We start from the raw sequence: 17,071 nt of genomic DNA, 5'->3' as shown, positions 1-17,071 counted from the left end.
TAGTTCTTAAAATATTTAGCCATCTTCATCATTAGTGCCTTAAATTTAAGAAGCAATACTCAACTTAGAAGGTGCTCTGTAATTACTTCTTACCAGTAAATAAGATATTCTTAAAAACAAACAAGGTATCTCATTTTAAATTATGTCCTCTGGGACACTCTGAGATTCAAATTAGAGGTACAGAATTAATTGGAATTTAGACCTTTCACTTTGGCTCTGTTTTAGAAGAGATACAGTTTTCAGTATATTATTAACTATATGCACATATCCATATGATACATATGATTAGTTTTATACCAAAATGATGCTTTTCCTCCATGTTTCTTTTAAAGGTTAAAACACACACACACACGAAAGACACCATAAGACAGATCATTTTCACCACATATTGGAAAAAACGATTCACTCTGTAGGAATTATCATGTAGCATTTCCATCACAGAATTCTCTCAAACTGACACTGTCTAGACTAAGAGAGCTAAATCACGTAATTCCTTTATGGCCTGTCTTCACTGAGATGATGACTTACGAGTGTATTCCTTCTCAACATCTCAGGGACTAGGAATACGTTCTTACAAACATTCACAGCCCCTTCCTCAGTAATACTTGGCTCACTGCCTTGTTTAAAGTAGTTTTATTTATTTATTTATTTATTTATTTATTTATTTATTTATATTATTATTATTATTATTATTATTATTATTATTATTATTAATTTGCTGAATAAATCCTGTAGCACAATTCATATGTGTACAGAGGAGAATAAATGAGCAAAATTCAGCTGAGATGGTCCTCAAACATGGGCTTTGCGGAATTCAGAATCTGTAATGATGTTATAGCATTATGGGCTGGGTACAAAAAAAAATCAATGTCACAAGCTGCAGAGCAGTGCCAGGAAAGTAATTTTACTTTCAAATTAGAACTTGAAGGAACAACAAATATCACCGACGTCAGGAACAAGATGTTTTTCTTTTGCAAAAAGTACACTGTCGACCAAATTTTAATGGTATAAAAGTAAGCTACCTGAGAAATGAAATCAATACGTGATGTTAGGCAATTAGAATGAATTCACCCAGCCTTGCTTCCTCAGCTTTTCAGACTCAAAAACAATGGGACCAAATCTTTGAACTGACTGGTGAATTAAGGACTCTTAAGAGAACAGCTCTTTTGGAATATAAATGATACTGAGAATTAAAGGAGCTGAACAAATGATGAAGAAGATAAAGTCAGAAAAATTTTAATGGAAAATAATAAATATATGGGGCTATTCAGATTTGTTCTTTTGATAAATGGCCTTATTTGAGGAACTTGAAAATCAAAGGGAATCAGAATTTTTTTTTTCAAAGGATATAAAAGAACTTTCCTGTTCCCAAAGTTCAAGTTGGCATTTCATGAGATTTCCCTCTTAGCAAACACAGTTTAAGATATGAGCCTAGCCATTAAGCAAAGAAATGCCTAAAAATAACTAAGTAAACTGGGGGTGAGGGGGGAGGACCAAGAATAGCTGTTACAAACATTCTAAGTATCCTTTCAGCAAGAGCCTAGGAAAGTGAGATTTAATTAAACAGAAAAAAGTTTAGTATTACCAATTAACATCCACCATCCAGAACATAGCATTCATAATTAACCCAATGAAGTTTCACAGAAACAACTTCCAGCATTACCTGTACACAGAAACCAACAAAACTTTTCATATAAAGACAGGGTTTCAACTGAAGTCGTAAACATACGAAAGATACTCTACAGTTATAGAAAACTTAAACTGCTTCCTAAGACTAAAATTAAAGACAAGCAAACAGGAAGGGACGGAAAATCACAACTAACAGATTAAATCTACAGTTTTTAAATCATCAAAGAACTGCAAAGTAGAGTCAATGATCTGAATACCTTTGTTGGAGCAGTATCCATGAAAAGCTATAGAAAAAAAGAGAAAGAGAGAGAAGGGCGTAAAACTTTCATATAAACTAGAGAATCCAGATGAGACGTATACATTCCAGTTAAATAAGCTTGTATTTAGGAAGTTAACATCAAATTTTTGAAACTGTTTTCCAAGGTCATCACTGCCTAATATGGTAGTCAGTACTTCCAGAAACTGACTAACCTTGGAAGCTAAAAATCAAAAAACGTAAAGAAACAATATTTGAAGACTAGTCAGCTCCTGATGCACTGCTTTCTCTGTCTCTAATAATACAATCTCTCCACTTTCCACCCACAACAACCCCTGCACCTACTTACCTCACTCATAAAGGTGCCTGTCCTAAGGGAGGACCAGCTTTGAAATATTCAGATAAACCAGTCTAGGGGGAGAGGACAGCTGGGTGGTGAAGTGCCTGCCTAGCATGCACAAGGTCCTGGGTTCAATCCCCAGTACCTCCACTTAAATAAATAAGCCTCATTACCTCCTCCCCTTTAAAGAAAGAAAAAAAAAAAAAAAAGTCAGATAAACCAGTCTATGCGTGTTTTTCATTTCCATGAAAATTATAAAAGTAATTTTAATGTGAAAGACCTTTAATGACTTACTAAGATTAAAACTACTCTGTAAGAAAAAAAGTGCAGTATATTGTATATATGTATTTACATGCCATATAATGTACATGTGCAAACTGTAATAATTCTACCTAAGAAAACTGAAAAAGAAAAAAAAATACTCTAGCTAGGATGGGAAGAAACAAAAATACTGGTTACTAAAATTTTTTCCCAGTGTAACAAAAAGAATAGATTTAAAGATATCATTTCTTATTTATGTCTGACTCCCACCCCTTTCAAATAAATCGGGTCTCTGGGCCACACGTTAAGGATCAGAAAGGCCTTTTGAAAGATTAAGTTCTTTTACCCAAAACAAATGACAGATGCCCTGTCTACCAGTAATATGCACCACCAGTATCAAAGCTTTTGGCTCTGTGAAATACTGTTTTAAAATGGATGAACTAGGGCACAGTCATGCTTCAAATTAACCACTCTGAAAGATTTATATATTATCAGTAAATAACAATATATTTGGTGGGTTTTTTTCTATAACCTTCTACCTGAGGGGCTCTCCCATGAGGCTTTTGCATTTTTTTTGAAGATTCCTCCCCATAAGCTTAGCTGCATTTTAATAGTAGCAAACTCTTCAATATAATAAAAATACGTAATAATTGCCTCAAAAATGAAGGAACAGCTTTGGTTTATTCTTCCTCTTAGAAGAGATCTTTAAAGAGAAACTGTAATGGGTTTTTTTTTCCCCAAGGCAGAAAAGATTTATCAATGCGGCGCCAAACCTCCTCCCTGTCCCTGGACCAATACTGAGCTAGCCTCATCTGGAGCCGCTCCTGCCCTGAACATCACTCTCAGAAGCAGAGACAGGAACACACTGCATTTTCACTGTGCTGATTCACGGAACCTTTTGTGCAAGTACACGTCTGAGGGAAATGTTTGCTTCTGAGCTTGAAGCGCTCCCACCACGATGACTGTCTCCGTGTGCCCTCGGTACCCCACCCCCGACCCCGCCCACTGCTGGCACACTTGGAATACTGGGGACCTCTGATGAAGCCCTGGCTGTCAGCGAGGCACCCAGCCAGGCACTTAACATGCATCCCCTTCATTTCATCCTCCCAACAACTCTGCGGGCTTTTTATGTTTCAACTGATGAGAGAATCCAAGCTCCAAAAGGTTACTGATAATCTGGCTGTGTTCAGTCCCCATGTGGAGAGCTATCCCTGGTGACCTCAAGCCTAATTAGCAGAATTAGCTCTTCAAAGACTCTACCATCAAAGATTTTCTTCCCCAAAGATTCAATCACGATATGATTTCTCTACAGGCTAGTTCTCCTTCAGACCCTCCAAGTTTTACTTCCTTATTTAACACAGAAAATATAAACTCCATGAGAGCAGGGACTGTCTCCAACAGTGACCTATTTTTAGCACTTGAAGGGGGGCAAAAAAATGCCGGGTAAAGTAGGTATTCATTACACATTCATTGAAGGAACAAAATACCTGGAAAATTAGGGCTATGATGATGGCCAACTCTGGAAACAGCATAAGCTCTGAAGGACCTGAATTGTGTACTTAGTTTGCTCATTTTTCCACATTCACTAGGTAATTATCCATCTCTCTGAATTCAACTTTATAGACACTACTTATGGAACACCTACTATGACACCGTCTGGTAGCCAGAGTAGCACTGGACTCAATAAATCATTTATGTGTAACTGTGAAGCACCTTTTTCTGCCAGAAAGAATAAAAGGCAACTAATCATCACTCTCCCAAAAAGAAACTGCATCCAGTGGGTCAAAATCATTTATCTCCGGTCTTGTCTTCTTCAGAAGGAAAAATGGATGAGTGTGATATTTCTAGGTGATCTCTTGAAATTCTTTCAAAAAAACACGGGTCGCATCAATTCGGGGACCTCCAAAGACTAACTCAGAAAATTTCAAGAAATGTCACTGATAATGTACCAGTGCTTTCCCTCCATCCTAAAAATCCACAGTGTGGTTTCATTGCAGCTCTCCCTAATCCCAACAAGATTTGGGGCAATTCAAAGGCACAGCGCAGTTAACATGCACGGTCAACTCCTGGCGTTAGACCAGCTCTGTAACCTAGTTATTCCACCTGGCCTTCATCTTTCTGCCCAACCACTCTTTATATCCACTGAGGCAGCAACACTGAAAGCGTGTTCAGTTTAGACTTAAAGCAGATAACTAACATGATACTATCAGAAGTACAGATGTTGAAGAATTAAGCAAGCACATAAATCAAGAAAATAAATTCGCACTATGCTCAAGGGTAAGTACAGAACTAAGTCATAAGCAGGAAGAAAAATGAACATCACATTCTTTGATGAGTTTCAGTTACTGAAACTTAAGCTACTACATGAAACTCCTGAAGAAAAATGAATTTATTTCCCCCTTGAATCAATGCTCCAGCTTTAACAGTACTCCTTTTCTATCAGGAAAAATACACTTCTATCACTGCAAGCAATGAATATGCATGACTATTTTACATGGTAAGCATTCAATAAATACCTCTTGAATTAATGAATAAATTTTCCCTGACTACTGATGTCTAGTGTGAATTTTGAAAACCCTAAAAAGAAAGGGGGGTGGGTAGGAGCAGTGCTTTATCTGTTTAATTTTATTTGATGAGTAACCAATACACCATTAATCAATGCTTTTAACTATCAATCTTGACCTCAATTAGAGCTTCTCCAATAAAATTCTTTCCTTTTATAATATAGACACTCTTTAAACGGTAGAATATAATAGTAGACACTGAAAAAAATTTTTTTAATTTAAGACAAACCACCAAGAATCTTAAGCCAGCAGTTATTGCCAATTTCCTCTACTAGTTAGAAATTAAAAAAAATAAAAAAGCTGATGTTCTGTACCAACTATTAAATCCGGTAAATTACCAAACACAAAGATTATGCAGTACTGTTATGGCCTTCAAAATTATTTTCCTATATTAATAAAGAGGAAAGGAAAATGTACACTCGCTGTCACTTATGGAGGGCCCAATTTCAGGCATAGGATTAGAGAGACCAAAAAGATTCAGACTTCTGACTACAAGGAGGTTCATAGGAAAATCAAAAACCTGATTGTGCCCAACATTTTTTCCCTTGGTGGGTATTGTCTCATCTTAACATCTAGTTCCAAATCCAACTGAAAAACCCTCCTCAGCTTCCTTCTCCCCTTTGCTTCCTAACAACTCATTCTAATCTTATCTTTACTCAGTATCTCTCTAGCATTCATGCCTACAGTTTATGCTGTATTTATGACCTTTCTTTCACATGGTGCACCGGAATTGCACCAGGAATACAGCTGAGATGAAAATCCACGTCACTGCATGTGGCAGGAAACGAACGGATTGTCAATGAGAGATTGATAGGGTCTGCAGAGAAATAAAACCTGGGTCAGTCAGCTCCTAGTAAGACTGATGTCCATTACATTGGGGTGGTGGGCTGGACAGTAGTGACCACGTAATAAAGGATTACGGGGACAAAAGTAGGAATTAAGTATCCTATGTTAAATGTACACAAATGAAGTACCCTGGAATCTGTGGGAATTCAATGTACAGATAAAACAGACTGCAGTAAAAATATCAAGGGACCAGAGTTACATTTAAAAAAAAAGTAATGTATTTAAAGGCAGAGTGTAGAGGGGGGAGGATACAGCTCAGTGGTAGAGCGCATGCCTAGTATGCATGAGGTCCTGGGTTCAATCCCCAGTACCTCCGTTAAAATAAATAAACCTAATTACCTCTTCCCCAGGAACAACAACAACAAAAAACTTTAAAAAAATACTAAAATAAATAAAAGCGGAGTGGGCAGAAATCATAACACGCATTAATGTTTACAATCCAACCCCACTGGGACAGCATCTTCGCAATCCTACAGGTGTTGGGGAGGATAAGGACTAACTGGTACATTGCTAGTAAGAAGGCAGGTGGCACATCAGCTTAGGAAAAAAGGCTGGCTGTTCATGGAGTTACCACGTGACCCAGCAATTCCACTCCGAGGTATATACCCAAAGGACCTGAAAACATAGGGCCACGCAAAAACTTGTCCGTGTATGTTCACGGCAGCATTATTCACAGCTGTCAAAAAAAACTCCGTTCATAAGTGAATAAACCCATGTACGCTTTGGCCTGGGCTTCAACTTTATCTCCAGATACAGTCACACATGTTGAGAGACATGTACACTGATGCCACTACAGCCATTTGCAGCAGGGACTGGAAAACACCCAAATATCCGTTTATTTATCATCATTAAATAAGTCACAGTTCAGCCACACAGTGCAACAACATGCAGCCATTAAAAAGATGACCGCTCTTGCCGGTTGGGCACAATTTGCAGAAACCTGACTATGAGTAGAAAACTGAAGGGAAAAAAAATATTACCAGGAGGGACTAACTATATCTATATATCTACTTCGCTAATGTTTGACCTTTTTAATGTGCATGCACTGCTTTTAGGAAGTAATGACTGAGGGAAAAACAAGTTGGGAAGGACAGGACCAGGTTGTCATTTGCTGAGGATGAGGCCTCAAGCCTTCCCTCCAAGCCCAATAAAAAGTAATCCCCACCCTGCAACCAAAGTTCCTTCGTCGTATATATCACACCAAAACAAACTGATTTAGTATCATTTTTCCAGGAAGCCAAGACTGTCACTAAGGGACATCTGGAGAAATCCCAGGGGAAACTGATTTCCTTAACTCCCCTGGAGTGATCTTACACTGAGGCTGGACCCTTCCATCATCTGGGCTTGTAATCCAGACCAGAGTATTTTGATTTTATATGCTGCGCCAACTCTTTCTTCAATATTCTGCTTGGTGATACATTCTAAAGTTAATTCATTGATCACTGCCTCAGGAAAACCAGCCACACTGCATTTTTTTTCTCCTTGAAGGAGAAGGAAGATTTACTCCAATGACACTGCTGTCAGAAAGTTCCTTTTTGATTTGAGACAACTGTCTTCAATAGGAGCCTGTCTAAACAAGTCATAAAACATATACATTATAAATCCACAGATAACATTTTATGGTTTTATACTTTGAAACCATACTTATTTTGGCCTAAGCAGTAATCAAAACCAAATGAAGCAGTTCTGCATGTACTACTTACAGAACAATCGTTCTGCTAAGAAATATTGTGAAGAAAAACAAAGTGCAAAACACGTTGTATGCTACCGTGCTTGGGTATGGTAGAGAATGTATACGTGTATCCACGCCGTCAATTTCTGGAAGGATTCACAAGAAATGTTACCTCTGGGGAAAGACACCTGGTGCTTAAGACCAGTTTTTCCGCTATATACTCCTGTTTACCTTTGGAATTAAGAATTCTGTACCAAGTAAGTGTGTTATTTGCCCTAAAATTAAATGCGATTAAACAAGACCCTTTGAAGAGGTATACATAACAAAGATATGAGGGCTGTGGGTCCCTTACGCGTGACCCTCCTTTGTGGGGCCATCTCCCTGGGAGTGGACACCGTGGTGGGTGGTCTTGGCCTCAGCAGATGGCTGGCTGCACCTCCTACAGCGCCACGTGCCACGATGGACCCAGGCAGGTGCCAGCCGGAGACAGGTACTTAAGGCAACCCCTGCCTGCCTGCCTCCCTCCTCCGTTGGCATCCACTCAACGCCAAGAAACCTTCTGCTCCACTCAGCTCTCTGTAAAATGGACCCTAGTGTCCAACTGTCCATCAACCTAGAAAATAATTTCTACTAAATTTGTGTTCGTCTGAACACTTCCTAAATTCATGTCCTGACCACTCCAGCTCACCTGGTTTATCAAAGGCTAAGGGCGGGGAACAGTTTATGAAAATCCCACACACCGAGGTTTACACACTCCGCAACACAGGAAACAGGCTGCAAAAATCCCTCAAAACTGTAGACTGTTTACAAAGCGTTTCCAATACATCATCACATTTAATGCCTTCACACGCTTCGGTGTCAATCCTGGGAACCCCGACAGCTCCCAAATTGGATTTATTAAATCTTCGAGAACTGCAGAGTCAGCAGTAGTAATCGAGCAGCTATCAAACGGCTGCTTTTCTACCTGCGATTTCTCAAAAGTGACAACTCTCCGCAGTCAGCATGCTAACTGGTTCAAAAGCCATCAACGTGACACATTCCTTGCTGAAGCTCGGCAGGGGACTCAGCCGATGAGGGCTGGGGTGTGCTCGTGCGCGCGCTGGGGACGGCGCGAGGGCAGCGAGGGCCAGGGCAAGGACCTGGCTCCCGTGCGCGGCCGGGAACGCCGCCCCGGGTGGGAGGGACTCCATTTCCCACAGAGCAGCGGAGGTTTGGCAGACGCCAAACAAACAGGGCAGCTCCCGAGCCGGCGTGTTCAGCGCGCTCGGGGAATCCTCTGGGGGTGACTCGGAGGCTCAGACTCCGGTAAGGGCCAACTGAGCTTGCAACGCGGGAGGCGGTATCACCTTGAATCTAGGAAAAGCCCGAGGCGCCGAGCTGACGCCAGCAATTTAGAAAGGTGACCCTCGGGCCATCTTGCCGGGGTAGGAGGGTACAAAATGGATAAAGTTACAGCTCGCGACAAACGCAGATGGAAACTCGGGGTAGGGGGACGCTCCCAGAAAGCCCGGCTCCTGAAGGGGGGTGTGGCCGGCTGGGGCTGTTATGGGGGTTGGGGGTGGAGGCGTGTCAGCCGGGCCCGGGAGGCGCCTCTGCGCCTGGGTGGGTGGGCTAGGACCCCCGCGCCGGGTGCCGCGTGTCCCGGAGCCCCGCCATACGCTCGCTCGCCGGCTCACCGGTGATGTCCAGGTACAGGTCGTCCCGCCGGTCCAGGTGGTGCAGTTCCTGCGACGTGGAGCTGCGGCTCTTCTTCACTCCCGGCGAGGACAGCGAGCACCGCCGCGAGCAGGGGGGCGCGGCGGCCCAGCTCGGCCGCCGCTCGCTCTTCCGCTTCATGGAGGCGGCCGCGGCCCGTCAGGGGGCCACGACCATGGCCCCGCGCGCCCGCTGGCCCGCCGAAGCCCCCGCCAGCCCCGCGCGCGGGCGCTCGGGGCGGCGGGCGCGGAGCGGCGCTGCGGCGGCGACGGCGCGCGCTGGCGGAGCCCGGCGGGGGGTGGCCGCGCAGGAGCCGGAGGAGGGGCCGGGCCCACCGCGCCTGCCCCGCTTCCTCCTGCGGCCGCCTGGGGACCCGCGCCGCAGCCCTGGCTACAGCGCCTCCTGCCGCTGCCCGCGCCCCCCAGCCCGCCCCCAGGTGCCCGCAGCCCGCTGGCGCAGCCGAGGCGCCGGTGCTGCCGCCGGCGGCTGGGGCTGCCCGGGGTAACGGCGCGGGCCCACCGCGGCCGCGGACGCTGCTGCCGAGGCGCCCGAGCACAGCGGGCCGCGGCTCCCGGGGACCCCAGGAGGGCTGTTCCGTGGAGCTTCATTCACAAAAAAGGGCCCACAACCCTCCTCGGGGCCCGCAGACTGAGGCCTTTCATTGGTCAGTGAGGCGTGACGTCACGGACACGGGGCCTTTCTACAGGCAGGTAGCCGGTGACGCCATAAAGAAAAGTCTGAGTGATTCCGCCAATCAAAGATAAAAAGTGTGCTCGCGACCCTCCGCCAGTCCCCCAACTTTTCTGTTTCTTCTGTGTTTCCGGAGTTCCCAACTTCCTTTAGTGAGTTACCAAAGCTTTACACAACTCTAGCCCAGTAACTTAACTCCAGTTCTTTGGCATGTATATTTTTTTAAGTGTTCATTTGTTTTCCGTGTAATTGCGCCAAGTGGAAGGGACTCTTTCTATGGCTTGCTGGCTTGTAAAGGGTATGGATCTATTAAATTGTCCGCTCTTAGACAGTCTTAAGATAGAGTTGAGTTCAGAAGTTACAAACTATGTGAATCAGCTACGCATTTTTTATCGCCCTATGCCCTGGAGTCAGACCAAGCAAGGGCTTCTTAAGGAGTCGATAAAACTATCACGGAAACACGACATACCGTAACGGTTTGCACCTCAAAGTTCGTCATTTCGCAATCAGTACCCAAATTGACTCAGCAATTTTATAAACTAGCTGCTTTATTTTTCCTACCTAAGATACCGACAGGTCCAGTTATTGAAGCATCGAGCAAGTGGCGAATTTAATCCTTTAACTTTTAGCTTGCAAACTATATAATCATATCCCCCCTTTTTTTCCTACTGGATTAAAATAATGCCTGATCTTTCTAGAACTTAACCAAAACTGTCATTTTGGAAGGCCTAAAGGCAAATTTCCGTGGTAGCATAGAAAAGATTAAGACTGGAGGGCAGTCTTCAGATTTCATACCCCAAAAGTATGTATCTTGCAAGCTAGTCCTAATTTTTCACCAGCATTTTAACTTTTTACCCTGTAGTTCTGCAATTACTGCCAGCCTCTAGAAGTGAAAGAAGAATTTGAGTCAGTCCCCCAGGAAGCCTCTCAGAAATGCAAATTTTGATGGAGTACCTCCCGGAGGGGCTATTTGGCTTCTATTGTTGAAGGCCTTTACCTTAAGCACTGCTAATTAAGGAGGAATGGGCTGGGGGGAAAGAGGATCTATGTGGAGGTGGCATTTGAACAGCCCGGAACTAGAAACCCGAAGCTTAGTAATCATATTCACTCTTCCACTGTTTCCCATAAGGAAATCAGTGAAGACCTGAAATTAAAAATGCTCTACGTGTTGTCTGTAAGGGCAGCAAAGAAGCAATAGACTTGGGAGGCTGTGAGTTTTGTGCAAATGAGTCTAGATAAGTAGAAACCTTCCCGTCCTGGGTCCCCTGTTCTGACCTAGAAGAGGAGGCCTTTCACGTTGGACTAGAGGGTCAGAGATGGAAAGGCAGCCATTTCCCACACTGGGATTTCACAAGAGTAGGTCTTGTTTTTTGTTCTGTTACACTGAGGTGTAATTGACCTATAACATTATATTAATTTCAAGTATGCAACATAGTGATTTGATATCTGTATGTATTGCAAAATGATCGCCATAATAATTCTAGTTAACACTGAGTAGGGCTTGTTTTGAATAGATTTTAGTGGGAGTTGTCCACTTGGCTGTCTAAATGAAAGAAATTCAAGTACCCCGTGACATTCTGTTTATTTGATACTGACTTATCTAAATGTCAAACTAAGGCTAACATGCCAAGTTCACATATCAGTTTGTTTTCTCTCACCTTCAAATACAGAGTGTGGGCTTGAAATTCCATCAAAATGCATATGATTTCACTAAAAGCACAAAAGTGTTATAAATACAGATAATTATACTGTTTAAGCATTTTCACATTTTACAAACACACAAGTTTGATTGTTTTGTTAGTTTAATGTGTCATTAGGGGAGAAGATATGGATTACACTTTGAAATTGTGCAGAAATAGCTTCCATTCTTGGGAAGAGGAAGAACATAAGCTAAGTACACACTGAAGTTTAAAACCTTATTTGTGTTTTGGTTTTAGGTCATGTTTGGATAGTGACAGAAAAGTACTATTTCTTACTGATACTTGTTTTGTGTGTGGCACTGCTCTTAAGCAGAATTACTTTTCCCACTGTTCGATAAGCTGACCTCTGAGCTTGACAATCTGGCTACAGGAAATGCAGTTTAGTTTGCTTGGTAGGTTGGCTAGTTTGTTGTTCAGATTGACCACTGATCGTAGCATTTTAGAGCTTGAAAGCATCTTACCATGCTATTTGGTAGTGAGGACCTTTCACAGTGAGGACATGGAGACCCTCATCAGTGGCAGTGGCAGTGCTGGGGCCAGAACCCACGTATTCTCCAGGGCTCCGTTGGTCTTTCCTTGAGCTGTTGGAGCTTGGAGAACAGCTGCATCAGATTGTTATCTTCAGCATCGTGAGCAGCACAGTGAAAAGCTAAAAAGGAAAGGGAGGAAGGAGTTCTCTAAAATTGTCCTTTCTCCGAGGTAAATTCACCCTGAAAGGAAAACAATTATGGAATATTTTCTTATATGTTTATTTTAGATCATTCATATCCTGAAAAATTTAAGCCTTACCCTAATGTTAGTAGAAACTGGTAGGTAGATAAATGATGTTAAAACTTCAAAAGATATGATAAATTTCAGAATCAGTGAATTACAGCTTTAATTATGTGGAGGTAAATAATTTGTTTAAGGTCAAATTTCCATAAAACCTAGAGGGTTTAGGTAGCAGGCACATGGGAAAGCGGACACACACTAAAATCTTCACTAGCTTATTTAAGACAGGTTGGTTTTACTTCATTGGCTATCCTGGTAATCAGGGTTAATCTGAAATCCCCCCATGTTCCTGACCCTGAGACTGAAAATCTCTTAAAACTGCAAATACGGAAGAAAATGAATACACGTGTTGAGCTATCACCACATGCTGGAACCAGTGCTCAGAGCTTCACACAAATGCCCTGTTTGATGGTATTGTTCTTATTTTATAGCAAAAAATCCCTTATTTGACAGGTCCAGATAGTTATCCCAGGTCCTGCAGTGGCTTTGGTTTGAAACACCCATGGCTCTTCCTTGGATTTAGCACCACTCGTCGTAAGTTGAGAACAGAGTTTGAAGGGATCTTTCTCTGTAGGCAGTTTTCTGAAATTGAATAACCTCTATAGTTATGTAAATGTTGTTAAGTTTAGGGGTTTTTTTTTGGGGGGGGAGGTTTAGTTCATTCTTGCCTAACTTTATTTTTTTTATTTTATCGAGTTATAGTCAGTTTACAATGTTGTGTCTAATGTTGTAAGTTTTGATTAATTTTTTTTGAACTTCAGACCTGACCCTAACATTGTCGATTTTTAAAACAATATTCCGGATTGTTAATTTGGATTTTTTGGTTGGTTATGTACACTTCTTCCCTAATAATAACAATAATAATAATAATAGTTAATAATAATGGAATGTCAGGTGGAGGTGGGGGAGAGAGTGAGAAGGATTCTGGTTATTTTGTCTTGTGATCGTGAATGACTGAGGATGCTTCTACCCCAAAACCAAAGAGGCCTAGGGGACTGAGCGAGCAGTGCCAAACTCCTTCTTTCACATTATTTTTTGAAAAATGTTGGCGTGCCTTTGACATTGCTGTTAGGTATTCAGTACGTCACTAGAGTAGAATTTAGTAATCTGGAAAGAATGGGAAATGACACTCTCCTTGGCTGAACGCTTCTACCAAGACTGAAAGAACATACATGCTCATTATTAGCTTCTTAAATCTAAGTCTTATTTTGTAATAGTGACTTTTTACCTCAAAGATTTTTTTCATAAGGAATTTGTCTTTCTCTTTGGCTTTATTGCATATGACCAAATAAGGCATGAACATGTGACTGTATGTTTTTTTTTAATTTAAATGAAAAGCAGAAATATGAGAGGGCAGGGTATAGCTCAATGGTAGAGTGTGTGCTTAGCATGCATAAGGTCCTGGGTTCAATCCCCAGTACCTCCATTATAAACAAACAAACAATGTAATTACCTCCCCCTCAAAATAAAAAAACCCAAAACAAAAACGTTTCTAAAGGAAAAAAAAGAAATATTAAAGGAAGTTCTCCTTCACACCCAATCCTACCCTCATAGGTAACCACCCTAACAGGCTATATTAAATTTGAAAGATTTTAAAAAAAATAAATCGGTCCATACTGTGCATAGTGTTCTGTGAACTTATTTTTTCACTCAACACTGCATTTTGAAAATTTTGTCAGTCCTTGTGGCCAGTTTGAGCCACTCTAATGGCCGCATTGATTTCCCTTGTGTGTTTTCCGTGCATTTACTTTCCTATAGATGGACACTTAGCTTGTGTTGTGTGTGTGTGTGGGGGGGGGTGCTATTACAAACAATTCGGCAATGACTATCCTAACATATGTCTATCCACAGGAGATGGAATTTCTGGCTCAGAGGGTATTCACTTTTAACATTTGCATAGATACCAACAGTATTTTGGGGTTCCTGTTTCCCTCCACCCACACCCTGACATCACTGGATATAATCCATATTTTTAAGTTTGAGAATAAAAAATGGTATCTGTTATTTTCATGGCACTTCCGTAATCACTAGTGAAACTAAGCGTATTACAAAGGCCTCATGAGATGTTTACAGTATATGTTCTAAGAATTTCTTATCATTTATGCCCTTGGCTCATTTCTCTATTCGTTTTCATTTTCTTTTAGATTGAGGGACTATTTATATATTATGGATAGCAGCCCTTCAACCTCTGCTGATATTACTTATCTGTTCTTTGTCACATTACGCTATTCAGATTGCTACAGCAGTTTCCTGTTTTACCGTCAAATCAATTTTACCAACTTTTTAAGGCTTCTGGATGTTGTATCTTGTTTGTACCAAGCCCACGTTTAAAAAAAAATATTCTTTGAAAAAGAATATGAAAACGAATAGATATAGGTATGCATATGACTGAAACATGCTGTACACCAGAAATTGACACCTTGTAACTGACTATATTTCAAATACATATACATACATACGTCACAGAGTGAATAGTCAAATAAAACAGAATAAAATTGTTTTGACTGGAAATAGATATCAAATAAATTAACAGCATTAGTCTCTTTTAAAAATGTATTCTTTGTTTCCCTCTATTTTTTAGAGATGTTATTATATTTAGCCTTTTAATCCACCTGGACTTTATTTGGAGGATACAGGATAAAGAGGCATCTTTTTTTTTCCCCAGCATTTTTTATTATATAGCCCGTCTTTTCCCCAGTGATTTGAATTGCTACCCTTTTATATGAATAGTTCTCACATACACCGTGGCCTGATTCTAGTCTCTATTCTTTTTTATTGCTCTTTTATCTATTTCTGTGTCTGTGCACGCTGTTTAGATCACCGTAGCTTTGTAGTATGGTTTGGTGTCCAGTAGGATTAGTTCCTCCTTACTGTTTTTCTTTTCCAAAAATATTCTTTCTAATACAGCTATCACCACCTTAAACCAGATGTTCAATGTGGCCTCTGAAGAGTGAGCCAGAAAGAGGTGATGTGCCTCTGGACCAACACCATCACCAATAAAGTACTGGAGCCAAAAATGTTTACCCTGAATCTAATCAAGCCTTGAGATCTGATTTCTGTTTACAGGAAATATAGCGGGTAGAGAAGCAAGTTAAACCACCTATACAGGGAAACAGTCTAACAAATCCTGAATGTGGGGCTTTCTAAAAACTGTTTCTTCAACAAGCAAATGTCAGAAAAGAACTGGGGACAGCTGAGTGAGGGGATCTGCAGTGAATCAAAAGAATCTTAAGAGGCATACCAACCAACTACACTGCATATGCTCGCCAGCTGTAAATGACATGTTTAGGACAACTGGTGACATTTGTTTTTTGTTTGGTTTTTTTTTTGGGGGGGGAGGAATATTATTTTTATTCTTTTTTATTTATTTATGTTTTAATTGAAGTGTAGTCAGTTTATGTTGTGTCAATTCAATGTGTACAGCGTAACATTTCAGTCATACATATATTTGTTTTCATATTCTTTTTCCTTATAGGTATCAATGGACCTTTTAAAAATACCATCCATGCAAATGTGAGCATGGTTCCCTGTGGCAGGCCTTTATGCAGACCGCCCACCTTGCCCTTCCAGCCCTTGCCCCCCTCTTCCCTTGTCCCTGCCAGCTCCTCTCCATCGTCTCTGACACCCCTTTGGCACCACACCTCGGCCTCTGAACCTTCCCTCCTGCTCTCTTACTCTGAGTTGAAAGATCTCTGTTGCCTGGAGTCTTGGTCCTTTCATTCAGGCGGGACTTAGCTGTTCTCTCCTGGACTCTGCAAAATTTGCTGCAGAACCACGTTGTCCCTGCCTTTGTCCCCAGCTGCTGGGCTAAATCCAGCAGGCCTCCTCCCACTGGGGCTTGGTGATGGCAGGACAGAGCTCGAGAAGCTGGTAATCAGGAAAGATAATCAGGCAATCTGATGTAGCTAATAGCCTACTTCAGTTTACTACACACATTTTTCTTTCCAATTGTTAGAAGACAAGAAAGACATCCTTGTCTGACTCTGCCCTTATCCACACAGTTAGAAGTAAATTAAAGGCATCAATTTCAAGTCACTTCTCGACTTGTAGAAGTGTAAAAGCAATTTATTCTTTATCTCCTGTTGTGGCTGGGAAGGAAATTCCCCGCGAAGATTCTTCCAGCTTTCAAAGAAAACTAGCTACCGATGTTAATACATTGGATGATTTTTCTCTCTTTTTGTTACAAATTTTCCCATCCAGGAGGGAATCCTAGCCCAGTCTCGGTTCTCCACTCGCACACACTTTCCCATCGGAGTAGGGAAGCAGTAATGAGTCAAATGCACAGAACTGTAGTTTTAAATTCTTACATGGGGGAAGGTTTTCATTATTTATAATTTTTTTCCTCTTCAACGATACCAGAGCACAGATGGGCAGATTAAGCTGGATTCACCCTTCATGTCCTCTTTCCATTTTTAAATACAGATTCAAGTGAGCAGTGAACTGTTTTAACCAAAGTTAGGGGCTATGCAAAAGATAAAAACAGAAGTCTGAAATGATCCATAATATAGGCAATCAGTTTCTGATTATTATTTGTGAAGGTGAATTTCATTTAACAGTATTGAAAGAAAAGCAATTATATTTTCACATTTGATGTGTTCATTCTTGTAGCTTGTGTACTACTAAAAATTATGTTTAAAAACGTATGCT

At 41.4% G+C, this 17,071-nt stretch overlaps 2 protein-coding genes, 1 long non-coding RNA gene and 1 other non-coding gene across 7 annotated transcripts in view; 2 read left to right on the top strand and 2 right to left on the bottom strand.

Moving 5' to 3' along the window:
* CDC14B (cell division cycle 14B) overlaps positions 1 to 9,578 on the bottom strand; it is a 96,688-nt gene extending 87,110 nt beyond the window's left edge. For 2 of the 4 annotated variants that reach the window (XM_064490099.1, XM_064490095.1), the window contains exon 1: positions 9,245 to 9,440. In XM_064490099.1, the coding sequence (XP_064346169.1) occupies positions 9,245 to 9,404 (160 nt within the window). In that variant the 5' untranslated portion in view covers positions 9,405 to 9,440. Of the gene's footprint in view, positions 1 to 9,244 lie in introns of all 4 variants that reach the window. The other 2 variants (XM_031447215.2, XM_064490097.1) reach the window with 2 other exon arrangements.
* On the top strand, positions 6,140 to 6,212 carry TRNAT-AGU (transfer RNA threonine (anticodon AGU)). Its single transcript has one exon. It is a non-coding gene; the product is annotated as a tRNA-Thr (tRNA).
* LOC135322239 (uncharacterized) overlaps positions 8,779 to 17,071 on the top strand; it is a 23,432-nt gene continuing 15,139 nt past the window's right edge. The window contains exon 1 of the long non-coding RNA XR_010382562.1: positions 8,779 to 8,873. This is a non-coding gene — a long non-coding RNA (uncharacterized LOC135322239). The remainder of the gene's footprint in view (positions 8,874 to 17,071) is intronic.
* The window catches only part of PRXL2C (peroxiredoxin like 2C), a 26,540-nt gene continuing 21,206 nt past the window's right edge, over positions 11,738 to 17,071 (bottom strand). The window contains exon 5 of the mRNA XM_064490100.1: positions 11,738 to 12,302. Coding sequence (XP_064346170.1) covers positions 12,166 to 12,302 — 137 coding nt within the window. The 3' untranslated portion in view covers positions 11,738 to 12,165. The remainder of the gene's footprint in view (positions 12,303 to 17,071) is intronic.

The sequence above is a fragment of the Camelus dromedarius genome, chromosome 10, assembly GCF_036321535.1.
Source record: "Camelus dromedarius isolate mCamDro1 chromosome 10, mCamDro1.pat, whole genome shotgun sequence".
Lineage (NCBI taxonomy): Eukaryota > Metazoa > Chordata > Mammalia > Artiodactyla > Camelidae > Camelus > Camelus dromedarius.
This window is presented reverse-complemented; position numbering and strand designations above follow the sequence as displayed.